A 16,061-nucleotide genomic window follows, 5' to 3' on the forward strand; every position below is an offset into this window, starting at 1 on the left:
TTGGCATCTTAACTCGTACTTAACTCGTACTAAAATTAACTCGTACTAAAAAAAAAACACCAGGCCACTCGTTTACGGCTCGCGCTAAAAGAGCTTCGTGCTTCAAAGACAATATACTTTTACAGCGAAGATGTATATTTCTACCACACCAACGGTTTATCTCCGGTGGCAAAAAAGCCGAGAGAGAGAGAGAGATAAACTTTATTTTGAAGCCTGTGTCCAAAGGACTGCTCGGCTTCTTGGTTAGGTTGCAGGGACTATAGTCCTGGCTATCTATAGTCCTGGCGTGTTTTTAACGTGGTGCACCAGCGTGGTCCAATAGAGCTCTTCAAGCTCCTTAGGGGGTGTGACCCATGCCTCCCAGCAAGTGGGGCGCCTTGTGGCAGGACTTGGTTGGAGGGAAGATCTCAGCCAGGTGCCAATATTACACTTATACACTGCATTCTTCGCCCGTCACCATGGTTTCACATTAGTGGAGATGACCCCGGATTTTTTTAGCCATTCTTAGAGTGTGCGCACTGCTCTTTCAGCTAATCCGTGGGTTGTGGGTGATACTGGGCTGTTGTGAGATGTTGCACGCTATTTCGTGCCGTTTACTCGCGGGAAACAGCACTCACACATGGCGGTACGTTCGCACGACGTTTAATCACCAACTGATGTTTATTTTCTTAATTCAGGGAATGTGGCCGTCATTTTCTTTACTTGGCATGTCAAGAGTCTACTCGTCCGGGCGTCATTACGCCGTTGTTGGCTGCAACAACCAATGTAGGCGCAGCGTCCTCATACGAGAAACGTGCGAAGTGCACCACGACAAAAGTGTCCGCATGTGCGGTGTCTATTCGATGCACAGATTTCCTGCGTCCGTTGAGTGCCACTGCGATTGGGTCGTCGCGCTGAATCGGACAGACTTCGAACCTAGCAAGTTTGCGAGAATAATCACGGTTGTGCGGGGCTTCTGGAAGAACTCTTTATTCACCTTCATGCTCAATCCTCCACACATTTCTGTGCTCATGAGGTATTATTTTCTGTCCATTTCATCGACGGAAAGCCGACAAAAATCAACCCCACACCTATGCTGCAGTTCGGGTATGCGAAAAAGGTAAGCCGAAAGCGAAATAGTAGCGTCGCGGTGGCAGAGCACGCCCGGTCATGTCGGTAAATCGCTGTTCACGGTTCGCACCAGCCGCGGAAAAAAAAAACGTTCTTTTGAACAAGCAAACGGCCGTGATATCTTCGTGTACCTAATTCTTTGCCCTTGTGTTGGTATCAGAAAAGAGTGTTATGCGGCGGCAAATATGTATCCTGCGAATGCCTCGTATACGTACTCCCTGAAGCCAGTGGGTTGGCACATTCAGCGAATGCCTCCGATCGCGCGGCAAGGCAAATTTCTAAGCATGGCCTCTTTTGCTGCCGGTGCGCGAACGTGAGTTGTTTCTGTAGCCAGGCCCTGATATATTCGGTTTAGCTGTGCAGGTCGTAGACACACATGGTCATAAAAGTAAAATATGTTTTAGCAATATTTGCCGCCGTTTAACACCGTTTTCTGCTACCAAAACAGAAGCAACGAATGAGGTACACCAAGATTTCACGGTCGTTTGCTTGCTCAAAAGAACTGCTGTGTTTCAGGGGCGGGTGGAAACCGCAAACAGCGATTTACCGAAACAACCGGGCGTGCTCCGCCACCGCGACGCTACTATTTCGCTTTCGGCCTCCTTTTTCGTGTACCTGAGCTGCATGCATAGGTATCGGGTTGATTTTTGACCGCTTCCAGTCGATGAAATGAAGAGAGATTACTTCGAGAGCCCAGAAACGTGCGATAACTATTGAGATAGAGCATGAGGGTGAATAAACAGCGCTTCCAAATTAAGCACCGTACGATCGTACTTACTCTCGCAAATTTGCTAGGTTCGAAGTCTCTCCGATCCGGCGCGACGACCCAATCGCGGTGGAACTCAACGGATGCAGGAAATCTGTGCAGCGAACATACTCCGCACATGCAGACGCTTCTTTTGTTGTGGTGCACTTCGCACGTTTCTTGTATGAGCACTTTGCGATTACGTTGATTGTTGTAGCAGCCAACAATGGCGTAATGACGCCCGGACGAGTAGCTTATGTAGTCATTGAGAACCAGTTGGGCTTGTTGGTACATAGTTAAAATGGTCGCAAAAACGACGACGGACGATTGAGGAACAAACGGGACGAGCGCTAACTTTCAACTACTTTACACCGGTCAGGAATGAAAAAACCTATAGGCAAGTAATCGCTAAAAGTGCACACACGCAAGTACACAAAACACACGTGGCACTAGGTAATCATCGCTGACATGAAAAGTCACGCAGGAAGGCCAATTCTTTATGCGTCAGAGCCACTGAAGGCGCACTTACACAGTGTTCCCTCAGCCTGACTATCTCGGCAGCTTCGATAATCTCCCGAACCGTCTTGTCTTTATGCCTGGCCAAAATGCGGGTGCGTGTAAAATCGGGAAGGCAGCCACAATCACGGGAGTGGATACCGAGGTGGGCACTCACAGCACGAGTCACATTGTAATCATGCTCGCGGAGCCTGTCGTTAGTGCAGCGGCCTGACGGGCCGCTGCACTAACGGGAACACTGTGTTATGCGGCCCGTCTGGTCTCGCTGCCATGGCGAGACGTATAGCCTCACAGGCAAGCCCCGTCAGAACAAAGCGCGTGTCGGGTGGCACGCCGCCTTCGCGGGTTGAAAACAGAATTTATAGGCAAACCTGACAGCTCTCGGACGCTTTGAACGTTCTCCTTGAAGCACTGTTAAACTTCGCGCGGTTAACATACCGTATCAATAATACTTACAGATTTTCGATTCCGCTCAGACGTCCGATACCCTCGTGCGGCACGGAGCTGCAGCATGTGAAGGCGACGTCGTCTGCTCGCCCCGCACCCCCCAAGAAATACCCGCGAGATGGCGCAGCGGTCGCCGAAAAATGGCCGACGCGGAGAAAATTCTGGTGTATACGTTCTATTCACTGGCGAGGCACGCATGCAGGCAACTATGTCAGTGCGCCGCCACTGGTTACGTCGGGCTTCGCGGGATGGCGGTACTTGTCCGTGCGTTGCAAGAACGTGTTGTGTGCGGGACGTTCCAACCTCTACCCCACCGAATGCAAAGTAATGTTTCAACTCCAATATCAGTCCAATTAACAACATCTCTTCTGACACCACCGTTGAGAATCGGGTTGAAACGGAGAAGACAACGCACGCCGGTGTTTCTTTTTCCTGCATGGTGCGGACGCAGTAGCACAGGCTGTGCCATATATGCATGGAGCTTCGGCCATGTCCGTGGCCGTTTCCAGTGTTGCCAAGCGAAGGAATTGACCGCTAAACTTTTCAATGAATGACACCTATAGCCAAGCCAAGACAAATGTCATTTCCTCTCTCCGTCTTTCTACATTACTTAAATTATCATCACTATACCCACTGTAAGTATAGTCAGCTCTAGCGAATTCTCTAACGCATTTACCCGCATCGGCACGTCGGTCCACCGAGACACGAACCCAGATCTCACGCTCTACAGACCCGCTCGTAACGGCATGCACGCCCGGTGGCGAAACACGGGGCAGAACCTCGGCAGCGATCATTTCATCGTCGAGGTGCTCGTGCCACTACGGTCGGCAATGCAGGCCCCAAATACGCGCAAGCACAACATCACGCACTGGAACGCCTTCCGCAAGTCCATGGAAAGCGTACCGACAGACATTGAAGACATCGAGCAGTGGACGCAGGCGCTGCGAACGGCGACGGAAACGGCCACCTCAGAGATCGAGACGGACGAATCCGTTGCTAACGTCGACAGTCACCTGGCGCACCTGATCGAGGCGAGACAATCCTTACGACGGCGCTGGAAGGGCCAGCGCCACAACACCAAGCTACGAAAGAAAATCGCCAAGATCAACCGCGAGATCGAGGAGCACTGCACCGTTCTGTGTCGGCAGCAGTGGCACGTGGTCTGCCAGGAAGCGGACGGACAGATGCATAAGAGCCGCACCTGGAACCTCCTACGCTACCTACTTGACGAGACTAAATCCAAGGGTACGCAACGCCACAATTTGGCACGAACCCTGCACCGAGCCACGAAAGAGCTCGGAGAAGCCGAAGTCCGAAAACGCTTAGATGCACGTTACCTGCCTGCCACCCCACCCGAGCCGTTACCGGGATACGCGGGGGACGAGAACGCCCTCCTCGATCGGGACATTGAGGAGTGGGAGGTACGAGCGGTGTTACAAACTATCAACTGCAAGTCGGCGGCTGGTCCCGACAACGTCACAAACAAGATGCTGCGAAATTTGCCGGACTCGGGCGTTACAGCGCTCACTCGTTGCTTCAATGAGTGCTGGCATTCGGGCAGGCTACCTAGACAATGGAAAGCAAAGACGGTCCTGATCCCCAAGCCGTGCAAACCCCCGCACGTCGACAATCTTCGTCCGATGTCCCTCACGTCCTGCGTGGACAAAGTGCTCGAACACGTTTTACTGAACAGATGGCAGCTATACTTAGAAACGGCAGAACTGTACCCCAACACCCTTGTGGGCTTCAGAGCAAAGCTAGGCACGCAAGACGCGATGCTACTGCTCAAACACGAGGTAGTCGACTCCCCGCCCCTCGACAATCGAGCGGTGCTGGGGTTAGATCTACAAAGCGCCTTCGACAAGGTCCACCACGCGGCGATACTGACCCAGGTCTCGCGGCTAAACATGGGTGAAAGATCATTTAATTACATCAAAGACTTCCTGTCAAACCGCACCACAACCATCCATGCCGGAGACACTCAGCTATCACCTAAGACCTTAGGCAGTGTTGGGACCCCGCAAGGCGCGGTGATCTTCCCCATTTTGTTCAACTTAGTAATGATCGACGTGGCCAACCACCTCGCACGCATCCCGGACCTTGGTCATACCATCTATGCTGACGATATTACGCTCTCAGTAGCGAAGGGAAGCGACGGCCACATCGAAGAAACCCTGCAACGTGCCATCGAAGTAGTGGAGACCCGCCTAGAAGGCACGGGTCTGGTCTGTTCGCCGGCCAAATCAGAGTTGCTAATCCTATCGCATCGAGAACGCAAGCCATGCGCTTCCGCGGCTGACAACATAAGACTACACACAAGAGACGGTACCACCATCCCACGGGTCCAGACCCTGCGCGTCCTAGGCCTCTACCTCGACGCCCATCGACGGAACGGTCTGACGATCCACAAGTTGGAGGCGAAGACCACGGCGGCCATTCGTTTCATACGCAAAATCTCCAACCTTCACGCCGGAATGAAAGAAGCAAACCTTCTGCGCCTGGTTCAATCGTTCGTCGTCAGTCACATTGCGTACGTCGGGGCCTTCCACAACTGGCAAGCCGCATAGCGAAGGAAGATTGCGGCGCTCATCCACAAAGCATACAAGGCAGCACTGGGGCTATATGCTTGTACTCGCACAGACAAGCTCCTAGAACTAGGGGTACACAACACCCTAGAGGAGATTGCCGAAGCACAGCAAACAGCACAACTCGAGAGGCTGACGACCACCCGGACAAGCCGTTACATCCTACAGCGCCCATGGGTTTGCGCCCACAGCAACAACCAAGGCAGCTCCAGTCTGACCACGAAGCCTCCCTGCCTAAGGGCACGCTCGAGAGGCTGTACGTGCACCCACTGCCCAAGCATATGCACTCGGAACACAACAAAGAAACCACGGCTCGCTCGGGCGAGGGCCCTCACATCTACGTACGCCACAGACACTGGCGCAATACCTACGCAAGACCCAATACCTACGTTGCCGTGGCGATGGCGGCCACGGACGGTTCAGTAAAGTCAGCTAGCAGCTTCAAGGCGCAGAATGTGAAGCAAGCCGAAGAGATGGCTATAGCCTTGGCCATCGTGGACCCGCAAACAACCACGGTACTAAGTGACTCCAAGTCGGCAATGCTAATGCTGGCATACGCAACCAACCAAGTGAACCCAAACACTGTGAAAGTGCTGTGCAGTGCGCGTACCAACGGGCTGCCGGTGGCACTCCGATGGTTCCCCGCCCATGTGGGTCCCTTGGGCCTCCGCGGCGGACTGACGAACCGGAACGAGGAGGCCGACTCCGCCGCGCGCGAGCTCACCAGACACACGGCGTCCACGAGTCTGGCCTCCTCGCCGGACCCGTCCGGCGACGTAGAGATGCCCGACCCCCTCACCACATACGGGGACATCTTGGAGTGGTACCGGCAGACCCGAAGACGACGTCCGCCACCTCACCCAAATGTAAATCTGGGAGAAGCAGTTCTCTACAGACAATTACAGACCGAATCGCTCCTTAGCCCAGTGCTTGCAAAATATCTGTGCCCCGGTGTATGCAAAAGTGAAATGAGCCGTGTATGTGATAGTGCGCGTGCGACACTCAGTCATATACTCTGGAACTGCAGGACACAGCCTGCCGAGGCAGCGTAAGGAACTCTGCCCTCTCATATCACAGAAGCCATGAACGCTAAAGACTACAGTGCACAAATCCAGGCCGTCCAGCAGGCGAAGGCTGCCCTGGCACGCCAGCGGCCCGAAAACGCAACCCCACCTGGGAAGCGTGAGTAGGCCCGGGCACCAGGCAGGTCTCCGCGACGTAACGGCCATGTCCTAGCTGATGATGATGATGATGCCCTCAAACATTTTGGCACGTACCCACAAGGGGGGATTGGCCAGGGCTAAACATAGGTCGGCAAAACAGAAAGAACTCACTCAAACTCAATCACAATTTTTTTCATTCACGCTGTACTCAATCAAACTCAGACTCAAAAAGTTCGTCTGTTCACAAAATCACTCGTACTCACTCATCAAATAGTCATTTGTAATCGTACTCACTTGTACTCAAAATCATTTGTCCTCACGAGTATTCGTACTCAATCTGTACTCATGAGTACTGAATCTGTACTCATGAGTACTCACTCTGTACTCATGAGTACTCAATCTGTACTCATGAGTACTCAATGAGTACTACTGCTCATGAGTAATACTCATGAGTACTACTCATTTTTCACTCATGAGTACTAGTCATTCTGCACTCATGAGTACTACTCATTCTGCACTCATGAGTACTCAATCTGTACTCATGAGTACTCAATTTGTATTACTCACGAATAATAAACTTATCTGCACTGTTAGCTAGGTCGTAACTCGAATGAAAGACTAAGTAGAAAAAATAAATTGTTTAATTGATTAGAAAAACACAGGTTACATATAAATCAGGACAGAGGAAGAAAACGTCTGACGCGGTGCACTGTCGTTGGGCGACTTACTGCGCGAAGGCAAGTACATGCGACAAAGCAAAACGGAACGTAAGCACTCGCGTTGCGTCTGGTGTCTCCTCTTGTTCTCAGGCCGGGTCGGGCTCAGGGGAGCTCGGGGGTTGTCGGTGCAGCCGTGGCCGTAAACTGCGTTTTTCTGCGTGTCTTCGGGTGGCAGCTTTTGTCGTCCGTTTTCTTGTTTGCACTACTGTTTGCACTACTGTACTCAGGAGTGCATATACTCAAGAGTGCAAGCACTCGCAAAAACAGTATTCATGAGTATTGTACTCATGAGTGCTGTGTACTCATGAGTGATGTGTACTCATGAGTACTGTGTACTCATGAGTGATGTGTACTCATGAGTGCTGTGTACTCATGAGTACTCATACTCATTAGTACTCAAACTCATGAGTACTCATACTCATGAATACTGTACTCATGAGTACTCATACTCATGAGTAGTGTACTCATGAGTACTGTACTCACGAGTAGTGGACTTACCCCTGTACTCACTCGTCATCGTACTCACTATTTTTTTCTGGGTGTGTGATCACTCATCATCGTACTCACTCGTGAGTTTGAGTACAAATGAGTACAAATGAGTGTACTCACGAGTGAGTACGCCGACCTATGGGGCTAAACGGGTTAAATAATGCATGGGGACTTCAAAATGCTTATTTCCGGGAAGAGGCTGTAAAAGGAAACTTCGTTGTGAATGAAACCCGAATTACCCATTAATCAGCACCCTTTAGCAACTCAAACGACCTGAGGCAGAAAGAAAATTTTGAATGCAATTATATATATCCCTTTTTGCAAACCCCAGCTTTGATGCGCCAATAGACTCTTCGACTCTTCGCTGTGCCTTCTGAGGCTGTCACGTCTGCACATCGGTACCGTGAGTGGGTATTTTGGCCAGGGCTAAAGTTCTTAAAGTTGGGCCAAATCGTTGCAATCCTGTAGCGGTGGGGGATATTAGGGCTATGGCCCTAGGTTCCCCGGGGACCAGCATGGCGTCTTGGTCCGCCAGCTTGGCTGCAAGCAGCTTACCCTTAGAGGCATTCAAGCGGCACGGCGTAGAGAGCATTCCGGTGGCACTTGTCCCCGCCGATGACGGGGTGATTCGAGCAAAAAATTCAAAACTCCTTCAAGAGCAGTTGAAACTAGTGAGCCAACATTACATGGCTATCTCGGAAGTAAGGCAATACGGCAGGGCAGGCCTTTTGTGCCGATCTAAAGACCTAGATTGTGTCGCGGACCTGCTGCGGTGCACATCGTTTGCCTCGGTTCCCGTGAACGCCTTCATTCCGGCGCACCTCGCTTGTGTGAGGGGCATTGTTCGGGACGTTGATCTCACCCAGTCTCCCGAACAAGTACTAGATGAGTTCAAGATGGCAGGTGTGACGGCAGTCTACCGCTGTAGCAGAGGGGAGAATGGACGGCGGATCCCAACCGTGTCTGTTATCGTGACTATTGCAGGACTAAAATGTCCCTCTGAGTTGATGGCATGGCCGCTGGTGTATAGGGTAGACCCTTTTGAGCCTAGGCCACTGCAGTGCCGGAAGTGTTGGAGATTTGGCCACACATTTCGAGGATGCAAGTCCAGTCTTAGGTGCAAAAAGTGTGGAGACAGTCATGATGCGCAATCCTGTCGATCAGACATCGAACTCTGCTGTCTCTGTAAGGTAGCCAACGAAGCGACGTATTCCAACTGCCCGACCAGGTCTCATGAACGTTCCCTCTTAGAGATAATGAGAAAAAACCGCTGCTCTAGGTTTGAGGCTTCGGCTCTGTTGAAAAGTCGTACACATGGTTATGCGGCCGCAATTCACGAAACAAGTTCCGCTGCTGATGCCGCGTTTCCAGCGACTATTACTCCACTAATTGAAAAGTCCATCACGCAGGTAATGCAGCAAGTGGTCGCTCCGCTTACTGAGACTCTTGTCACGCTGACGCATGTCACAAACCTTTTGGCGGCAAAGTTAGGATGCTCACTACCGGATGTTCCTATTAACCACCAGGCCAAATGTTCTACTTCTGAACCTCAGCTTGTAACGCACTCTGAAGCACATGATGCCCAGGCTATTGCAGGCTGCTCCTCACGGAATACAGCAGAATCAGTTCCAGACTGGGGTAGCGATGAGGCAGTCGGTCCGAAGGGAGTTCGCTTGTTAGTAATGACGAGGTTGGAAAAGCCGCCCCGGCTGTAGACATCGACACTCCTACGTCATGGAAGTGAATGACGTTTCCACAAATAAAATTCTCCCCACAAAACAGAAGAGGCGTATCTCCCCTAAAGATGAATTTTCTTCTTCTGTTGATCTCAAGTGTCTAGTTGCAAATTACTCTCCTGATGTTGTCCTCCTTCAAGAATCATAGCTTTCTAAGGACAATTTTTTTGCTTTGGGAAATTATCGGGCCTTTAGATTAGACCGCAATAGTAGAGGGGGTGGGTTACTAACCTTAGTTTCTTCAAAACTTTGTCACAGAGCATTTTCGTCTTTGGAACTGATGTCACCCAGTGGCGAAGTTCTCTCGGTAGACTTGCTTCTTCCTGGGAGTCCTCCGATCTCCATCGTCATTGTTTATTTTCCGGTAGGCTTCCGTAGAGTAGATAAACTGGACAGTTTTACAGCCAGTAAATCGAGAGTTATTGTTGCCGGTGACTTCAATGCTCACCACGTTTCTTGGGGCTTCAGAACGGACTCTCGTGGTTTAGAGCTCTGGCACTGGCTTCAGGAGAATTACCTTTCCTGTCATAATTCCCGGGCGATTACATTTTTGCGTGGCGGATCTCGATCGGCCGTGGACTTGACCTTCTCCTCAGGCAATGTACAAGTCGCGTCCTGGGGTACATTACCCTGCGGTTCAAGCAGTGGTCATTTTCCTATTGAGTTTACGGTAGGTGTCCCTCTAACTAGAATTGAGGTCAGAAAGAAAAAATTTATTAACGCTCGAATTTATCAGGGGGCACTGCGGGATTGCTTTACATCAATGCAGACCACTGAGTCCATTGTAGATGCTCAGCAAACGATGGAGTCTTTGCAGGCAGCAGCAAAAAACGCTGAGTTCACAGTCAATTGTAGCGCACAGCAAAAGGTCTTTAACTGGTGGAACTCTGATTGCAGCCGAGATTATCGCCGTAGAAAAGCAGCTCTGAGGACTCTTCTGCACAATCACTGTCCTGTAAATTGGATAAACTATAAGTACATGGCAGCAGTGTTCAAACGTACATTTGCTAAAGCTAAAATGAATTACATTATAAATCTCAATGACTTTCTTTCGAATTCAAAAAATAAAGCAGCGCTCTATAAGTTCATGGCAAGCAATCGGGCGGTTTCTATCAAGGAGTTACAGTCATCTGAGGTCTTGACTTCTGCTGAAGAGGCCAGGATTCTTGAGCGCTCTGCTAGAGGTCTTGCGGTTCGCTTTTCTTCTCGTCGTAATAACTTCCGTCTTATCGGTCCTCCAGAAACGGATGATTTTATGCCAGTCTCATCTTGGAATCTGACGGAGGCCTTGTCCATCACACGTTCTGCGGCGCCGGGGCCTGATGGCGTGACTGTTGGTGGTATTAAATTTTTGGCTGAGGAATTCCAAGTGGTTCTATTGAATGTGATAAAATCATCCCTCAGGTTTTGTTGGATTCCACTCAACTGGAAAGTGTCCAAGATAATTTTGCTCCAAAAAAAGCCAGGTCAGGGTTACGATTTAGACAACTTAAGGCCGATTGCTCTGACCTCCAACATAATAAAATTAATAGAGCGAATACTTTTCAAACGGATGACTTCTTTCATGCAGGACAGGCAAGTACTCAGTCCTGCTCAGATTGGTTTTAGGCGGGGATGTTTTTTTTTGGAACGCTCATGTGGACTTAGAGGCGAGGATCCGCTTAGCACAAAAAGGGAAACTGGTTTCGGCACTAGTGACCTTAGATGCAGCTAAGGCTTATGACAGTGTCGAGCATGGTATCTTACTTGACAAACTAGCGCGTATAAACTTGCCTACATACCTTTTTCCTTGGATTAGGGAGTTTTTGGCTGATCGGGAATTCTTTTGTACAAACGGAAGGCTATCTTCAGGAAGATTTCCACAAAGAGGTGTGCCTCAAGGATCGGTTTTATCGCCTTTACTTTTTAACATCCTTATGAGTGACATTCCTATATCCCCAGATGTAACAACCTACGTTTATGCGGATGATATAGCGTTTTTTGCGGCCGCAGTCGACATTCATTCGCTATATGACCGTTTGCAGGCCTATTTATCTGCCTTGGAGACATGGCTTGATAGCATTTATTTAACGTTAAATGTGTCGAAGAGTGCTTTGCTTGTCTTCCCGGTTGTAGGAACAATTTCAATTTCTTTCGCTTACAAAAATCAAGTCATTCCGTAGCTCGATTCGCTGAAATATTTTGGTGTTACATATACGTCTACTCTTGATTGGCAGGCACATATTAACGCATCAGCCACAAAAGCGGAGAGAGCATTTGGTCGCATGAAAAGACTACGTGGGAAACGAGCAGGAATGCGCCGGGACACACTTTTGCTGTTGTTCCGAGCCTACGCCCGGCCAGTCATGGAGTTTGGGTGCGTCTTGTTTTGCAGTTGTCCTATCTACAAACTGCGTCCGTGATACCTGTTGGAGAGGCGCATTCTTCAATTTTGTCTTGGCCTTCCCCGGTTCATCTCGAACCGAGTTCTGTACTTAGAGGCACGCGTTCCTGAACTTAAGGTCCGTTTTCTCTTGCTCACGGTGCAAACTTACCTCCGCATGTACGAAGCCCCCTCTGGGGCTGCCAAGCCTGTATTTATTTGTGCTCCGAGTATATTTTTTACATCTCCGTGGCCTAAACGTATCTCCCCCCAATTCGTTCAATCATGCCTGGATTGTATTTCTGTTACGTTATATGAGGTTATTCCGGTATCCACAATCGAGCGAGAAACTGAGTTTTACTTCCAAACCCCTTCCCTTCCGCTGCAAAGCTTCTACCATGCTCGCTATTAGCCGCTATTTTAATGAGTATTTATCCAAGTATCCTGCTTCTTCTGTGATTTATATTGATGCATTTCAAAATGGCGAGAAAGCTGGAATTGGTATTTTTTCACAATCTTTAGATTGGAGTTATTCGCTACGAATGCCGGATTACACACCCATTTTTATGGCCGAATTTTTAGCAATAGCTCTCGCCCTATGCAAAGTATTGCAGCATGTATCAAAAATCATCATATTATCTGATTGGATGGCAGTTATATCGGCATTAACTTCCTCTTCGGACTCTCCATTGTACCGCACACTATTATTTTTTGTTCCTAGGCACGTGAAGGAGGTACGCTTGTCTTGGGTACCTGGCCATAGGGACATCAGGGGCAATGACCAATCGGACCATTTAGCTAATGTCGCTGCCACAGCTCCCATTCAATTCAGAATTCCTAATCTGGCTCTATTTGCATCTGCGAGATTAAGACGATATTGGCATTTAGACGCCACCCGTTCCGATTCACTTTTATGATTTGAAGAGTTCCAACATCTAAAGTTCGGGTGGAATGTTCATTTTTGTGGCTCTCGGCAATGCGAGGTGACCTTCACCGAGCTGCGCTGCAGGGTTCCAAGGCTTAATTTCTATCTGTTCAGATCAGAACTTTCACCTACAGAACTATGTGTGCGGTGCCAGGTCCCCGAAACAATCGAACATTTTTTTCTCGACTGTCGCCGTTTCTCAACAGCTAGACAACTGTTTTTGAAGGACCCAATTGAGCGGATGGGGTTGACCTTATCGGTAACACGTCCTAGCTGCCGGTGATTCAAATAAAGTTGTTCCTCCTCCTCCTCCTCCTCCTCCTCCTCCTCCTCCTCCTCCTCCTCCTCTAATGTGTCCCCGCGCAGAGGGTAAATTAATGTAGTAGTAGTAAATGTTTATTGGAGCAAAACGAAAACAAGTATATGGTAGTGGTGAGGCGTCCCTACTCCAGGATGCCTCTTGACCGTGCTGACTTAATGGCCCCAGAAACCAAAGCAGCGGGCCGGGTCCGCGTTGTAATCATCATCATCAGCAGCAGCAGCCTATCTACGCCCTCTGCAGGGTAAAAGCCTCTCCCATGGATCTCCAATTATCCCTGTCCTGTGCTAACTGCCACCAATTTATCCCCGCAAACTTCTTGATATCATCTGCCCATCTATCTTTCGGCCGCCCCCTACCACGTCGCTGATGAGGACGATGATGCCTGCGTATGACGATGATGATCATAATCATCATCATGTATGAAAAAGAAGCAGGGGAAAAATACACTCGCGCCCCACGCGATCTTTTGAAGAAATTTCTCGAGTAGGGTAGCTCGCTAGACTGACACATCGCCATTTGCTATAGCCCGTTCGCGATCGGCTGCCTGCGACCATGAAAGGTGACGAAGCGCCTCTGGACTCCGATACCTCGTCCGATGTCGAGACGAGCGGCACGACCTCCCTCAAGATAACCAGGCCCTGGCGGTGGCAGGCCAGCCCTCCCGTCCCCTTCTCCCCGCAAGCAGACAAATCGAAGCTCCGCCAATATCCCGACACTGAAAAGCGCCGCCAGCCCCTGATCACGACGAATGAGAGCGAAGCGAATACGCCTCCGAAAGCGCGTACCCCTCCAAGCGCCGTCTCGCCGCAAGTTGCAGTGGGGGAACACCTCAAGACGTCGCCAGTGCCCCGCCGTAGAAGCTCCAGCAAAAGGCGTAAAAGGTGAGATTAAACGTCCAACGAGGTGTCCAATTGCACTCGCTGTGCATCGTCTTGCCGAACGTCCCATCTCGCGGGCCGCGTATGTAGAGCCCCGTTGACGCTGATCCGACGAGGCACGTCGAGTCGAAATAAACAGTTTTTGGACTGACCCCCCCCCCCTTCACCCCTCATCACCCCGTCCGCTTATACATGGGTGCGTTGAGTCGGGAAAAAAACCCGTTTTTCTCAACTTTCCCTCGTCGGGTCAATGTAAACGTGGCTTATGACGTGCTGTCTCTCAGTGCTGCGCTTAATAAAGCTAAGCTTCCTATTCCTCCCTGATGGCATTAGATGCCGCTACATAGCGCACTGCAGAAAAGCCAACTTACACAATGGGTTTGCACAAAAGCAGATCAAGCACTCGAGGAAAAACGCGCCTCCCGTGGTCACTACCTAACCTGGGTCCCTGGCGTTAAAATGCCGACGTCTATCCGGTTTCGTTATTACAACAATACGAGGCAGTATGGAATTTGGACTTGGACTTAGGTTGCACGGGAGAAAGCTTCTCGTTTAAACCGTCTTTCTCGCAAGGCAGGTGCTTTGATTTTTTTTTACTGAATTCTTCCCTTCACACGTGCGCATGAGCACTTGGCTAGCCACCCGTGTGAAACCGTTCTTGCCGGTGTGCGCAGCACATCCCTGGTGTCGCTTTGGGCCGCTTGCCGAATTGCTTCTTTTCTTTTTTTAACGCATTCCCCATGATGTGACTCCCGTCATATCCGTCACTCCAGGATACTAGCCGGGTGCTCCGTCGCCGCAACGGGATGTACCAGGCGCTTTACCGACTCCGATACGAGCTGAAGCACAGACGGCCGCATGAACGAGCCCTTCTCTATTTCGATGGTGCTGCGGTCTAAGAGAGGTGCAGCGAAATAGTGCATTACGATGCTAATGAGCGCCGACATTTGGCGCCAGCTGAGCTCGTCGCAACGCAGCCGTCGGCGGTACACTCCACGGAGCAGGGACGCAGTGGTCGCACATTTGCGAAAGCGACGCGCCAGCCGGTTGTCGCTCGCCAAGCACACCCACAATACAGCCCGCAAATCATTCTCTTTCGCTGCAGCGGATTCACAAAGTGATTCGCCGGCAACCGGTTCGGTTTCGTTCGCGTGGCTTGCGAGCGCGTGTGGTTTCATTCAGGTTTACGCAGTGCTCCTGCGCGTGTGATCCACTGTGTAATGTTGGTGCGTCTGCCGGGGTCATACTGACGAAATATAAATAGCGATGTGGAAGTTCATATCGATGCAGAATAGACATTAAACTGATCCTGTGAAGGTACATCTCACTTTTGTATTCTACCGATTCCTATGAAAGAGAGATCAACCACAATTTTTTTATCTTTCAGCAGCTCCCCGCACTCGGACGAACAGAATGGCCGTAAAAGCACCAAGGGCAAGGCCACCTCCGGGGACATCCATAAAGCCTTCCCTTCCGTGGAGCACCCGACAAATGCTGTAGCACCGCAGCCCGGACAAAGCACTGAAGCAGCGCGGGCGTTGGGCCCACGAAAGTCGGTGGTGTCCACCGCTCTGAATAAAAAGCGGTACGTCTACTTGATACGAATACACTGCGAAACAAGCTATTAGCTATAAAGTCTAATTTAACTGCATTCTCAATAGTCCAAACATTTCATCTGGGATGAAATGTTTGGTCGCTTTCATTTCTTTTCAGAGCAGTTTCGAGCTGGGTAGCCCAATACTTTTCCCGGCGAAGAAAATTTATGGGAAAACAAAATACGTAGTTGCTGTGGAGAAGTTTTAAGCTGTCTCAAATGACAAATAAGAGGGCTGTTAACTGATCTCAGATCCCAACCAAAGAGAGGGCGTTTTAGCTGCACGAAAGGTTTGAATTCACATATACTACACACAGAAGCAGAAATACTTTTCTACAAACCATACTCGTTAGTATGCGTTACAACTTTATAGTTCGTTGTGAACAAGGTTTCTGTCCCCTATATAAGCGCGGTAAGCTTTCGATTGATTATTCCAGGCAATGAAAATGCACTTTTAAACGTCCGAGGTA

The 16,061-nt window shown here is 50.0% G+C and overlaps 1 protein-coding gene across 1 annotated transcript in view; it reads left to right on the forward strand.

The window, feature by feature from the left end:
• The first annotated feature begins 5,576 nt into the window (after positions 1-5,576).
• Positions 5,577-16,061, forward strand: part of LOC144175202 (uncharacterized) — a 32,414-nt gene continuing 21,929 nt past the window's right edge. Inside the window, exons 1-2 of the mRNA XM_077704304.1 lie at positions 5,577-6,226; positions 15,385-15,582. Coding sequence (XP_077560430.1) covers positions 5,577-6,226; positions 15,385-15,582 — 848 coding nt within the window. The remainder of the gene's footprint in view (positions 6,227-15,384; positions 15,583-16,061) is intronic.

Source organism: Haemaphysalis longicornis, unplaced genomic scaffold (genome assembly GCF_048455015.1).
Source record: "Haemaphysalis longicornis isolate Haplotype H1 unplaced genomic scaffold, Haemaphysalis longicornis Haplotype H1 scaffold_3, whole genome shotgun sequence".
Classification (NCBI taxonomy): domain Eukaryota; kingdom Metazoa; phylum Arthropoda; class Arachnida; order Ixodida; family Ixodidae; genus Haemaphysalis; species Haemaphysalis longicornis.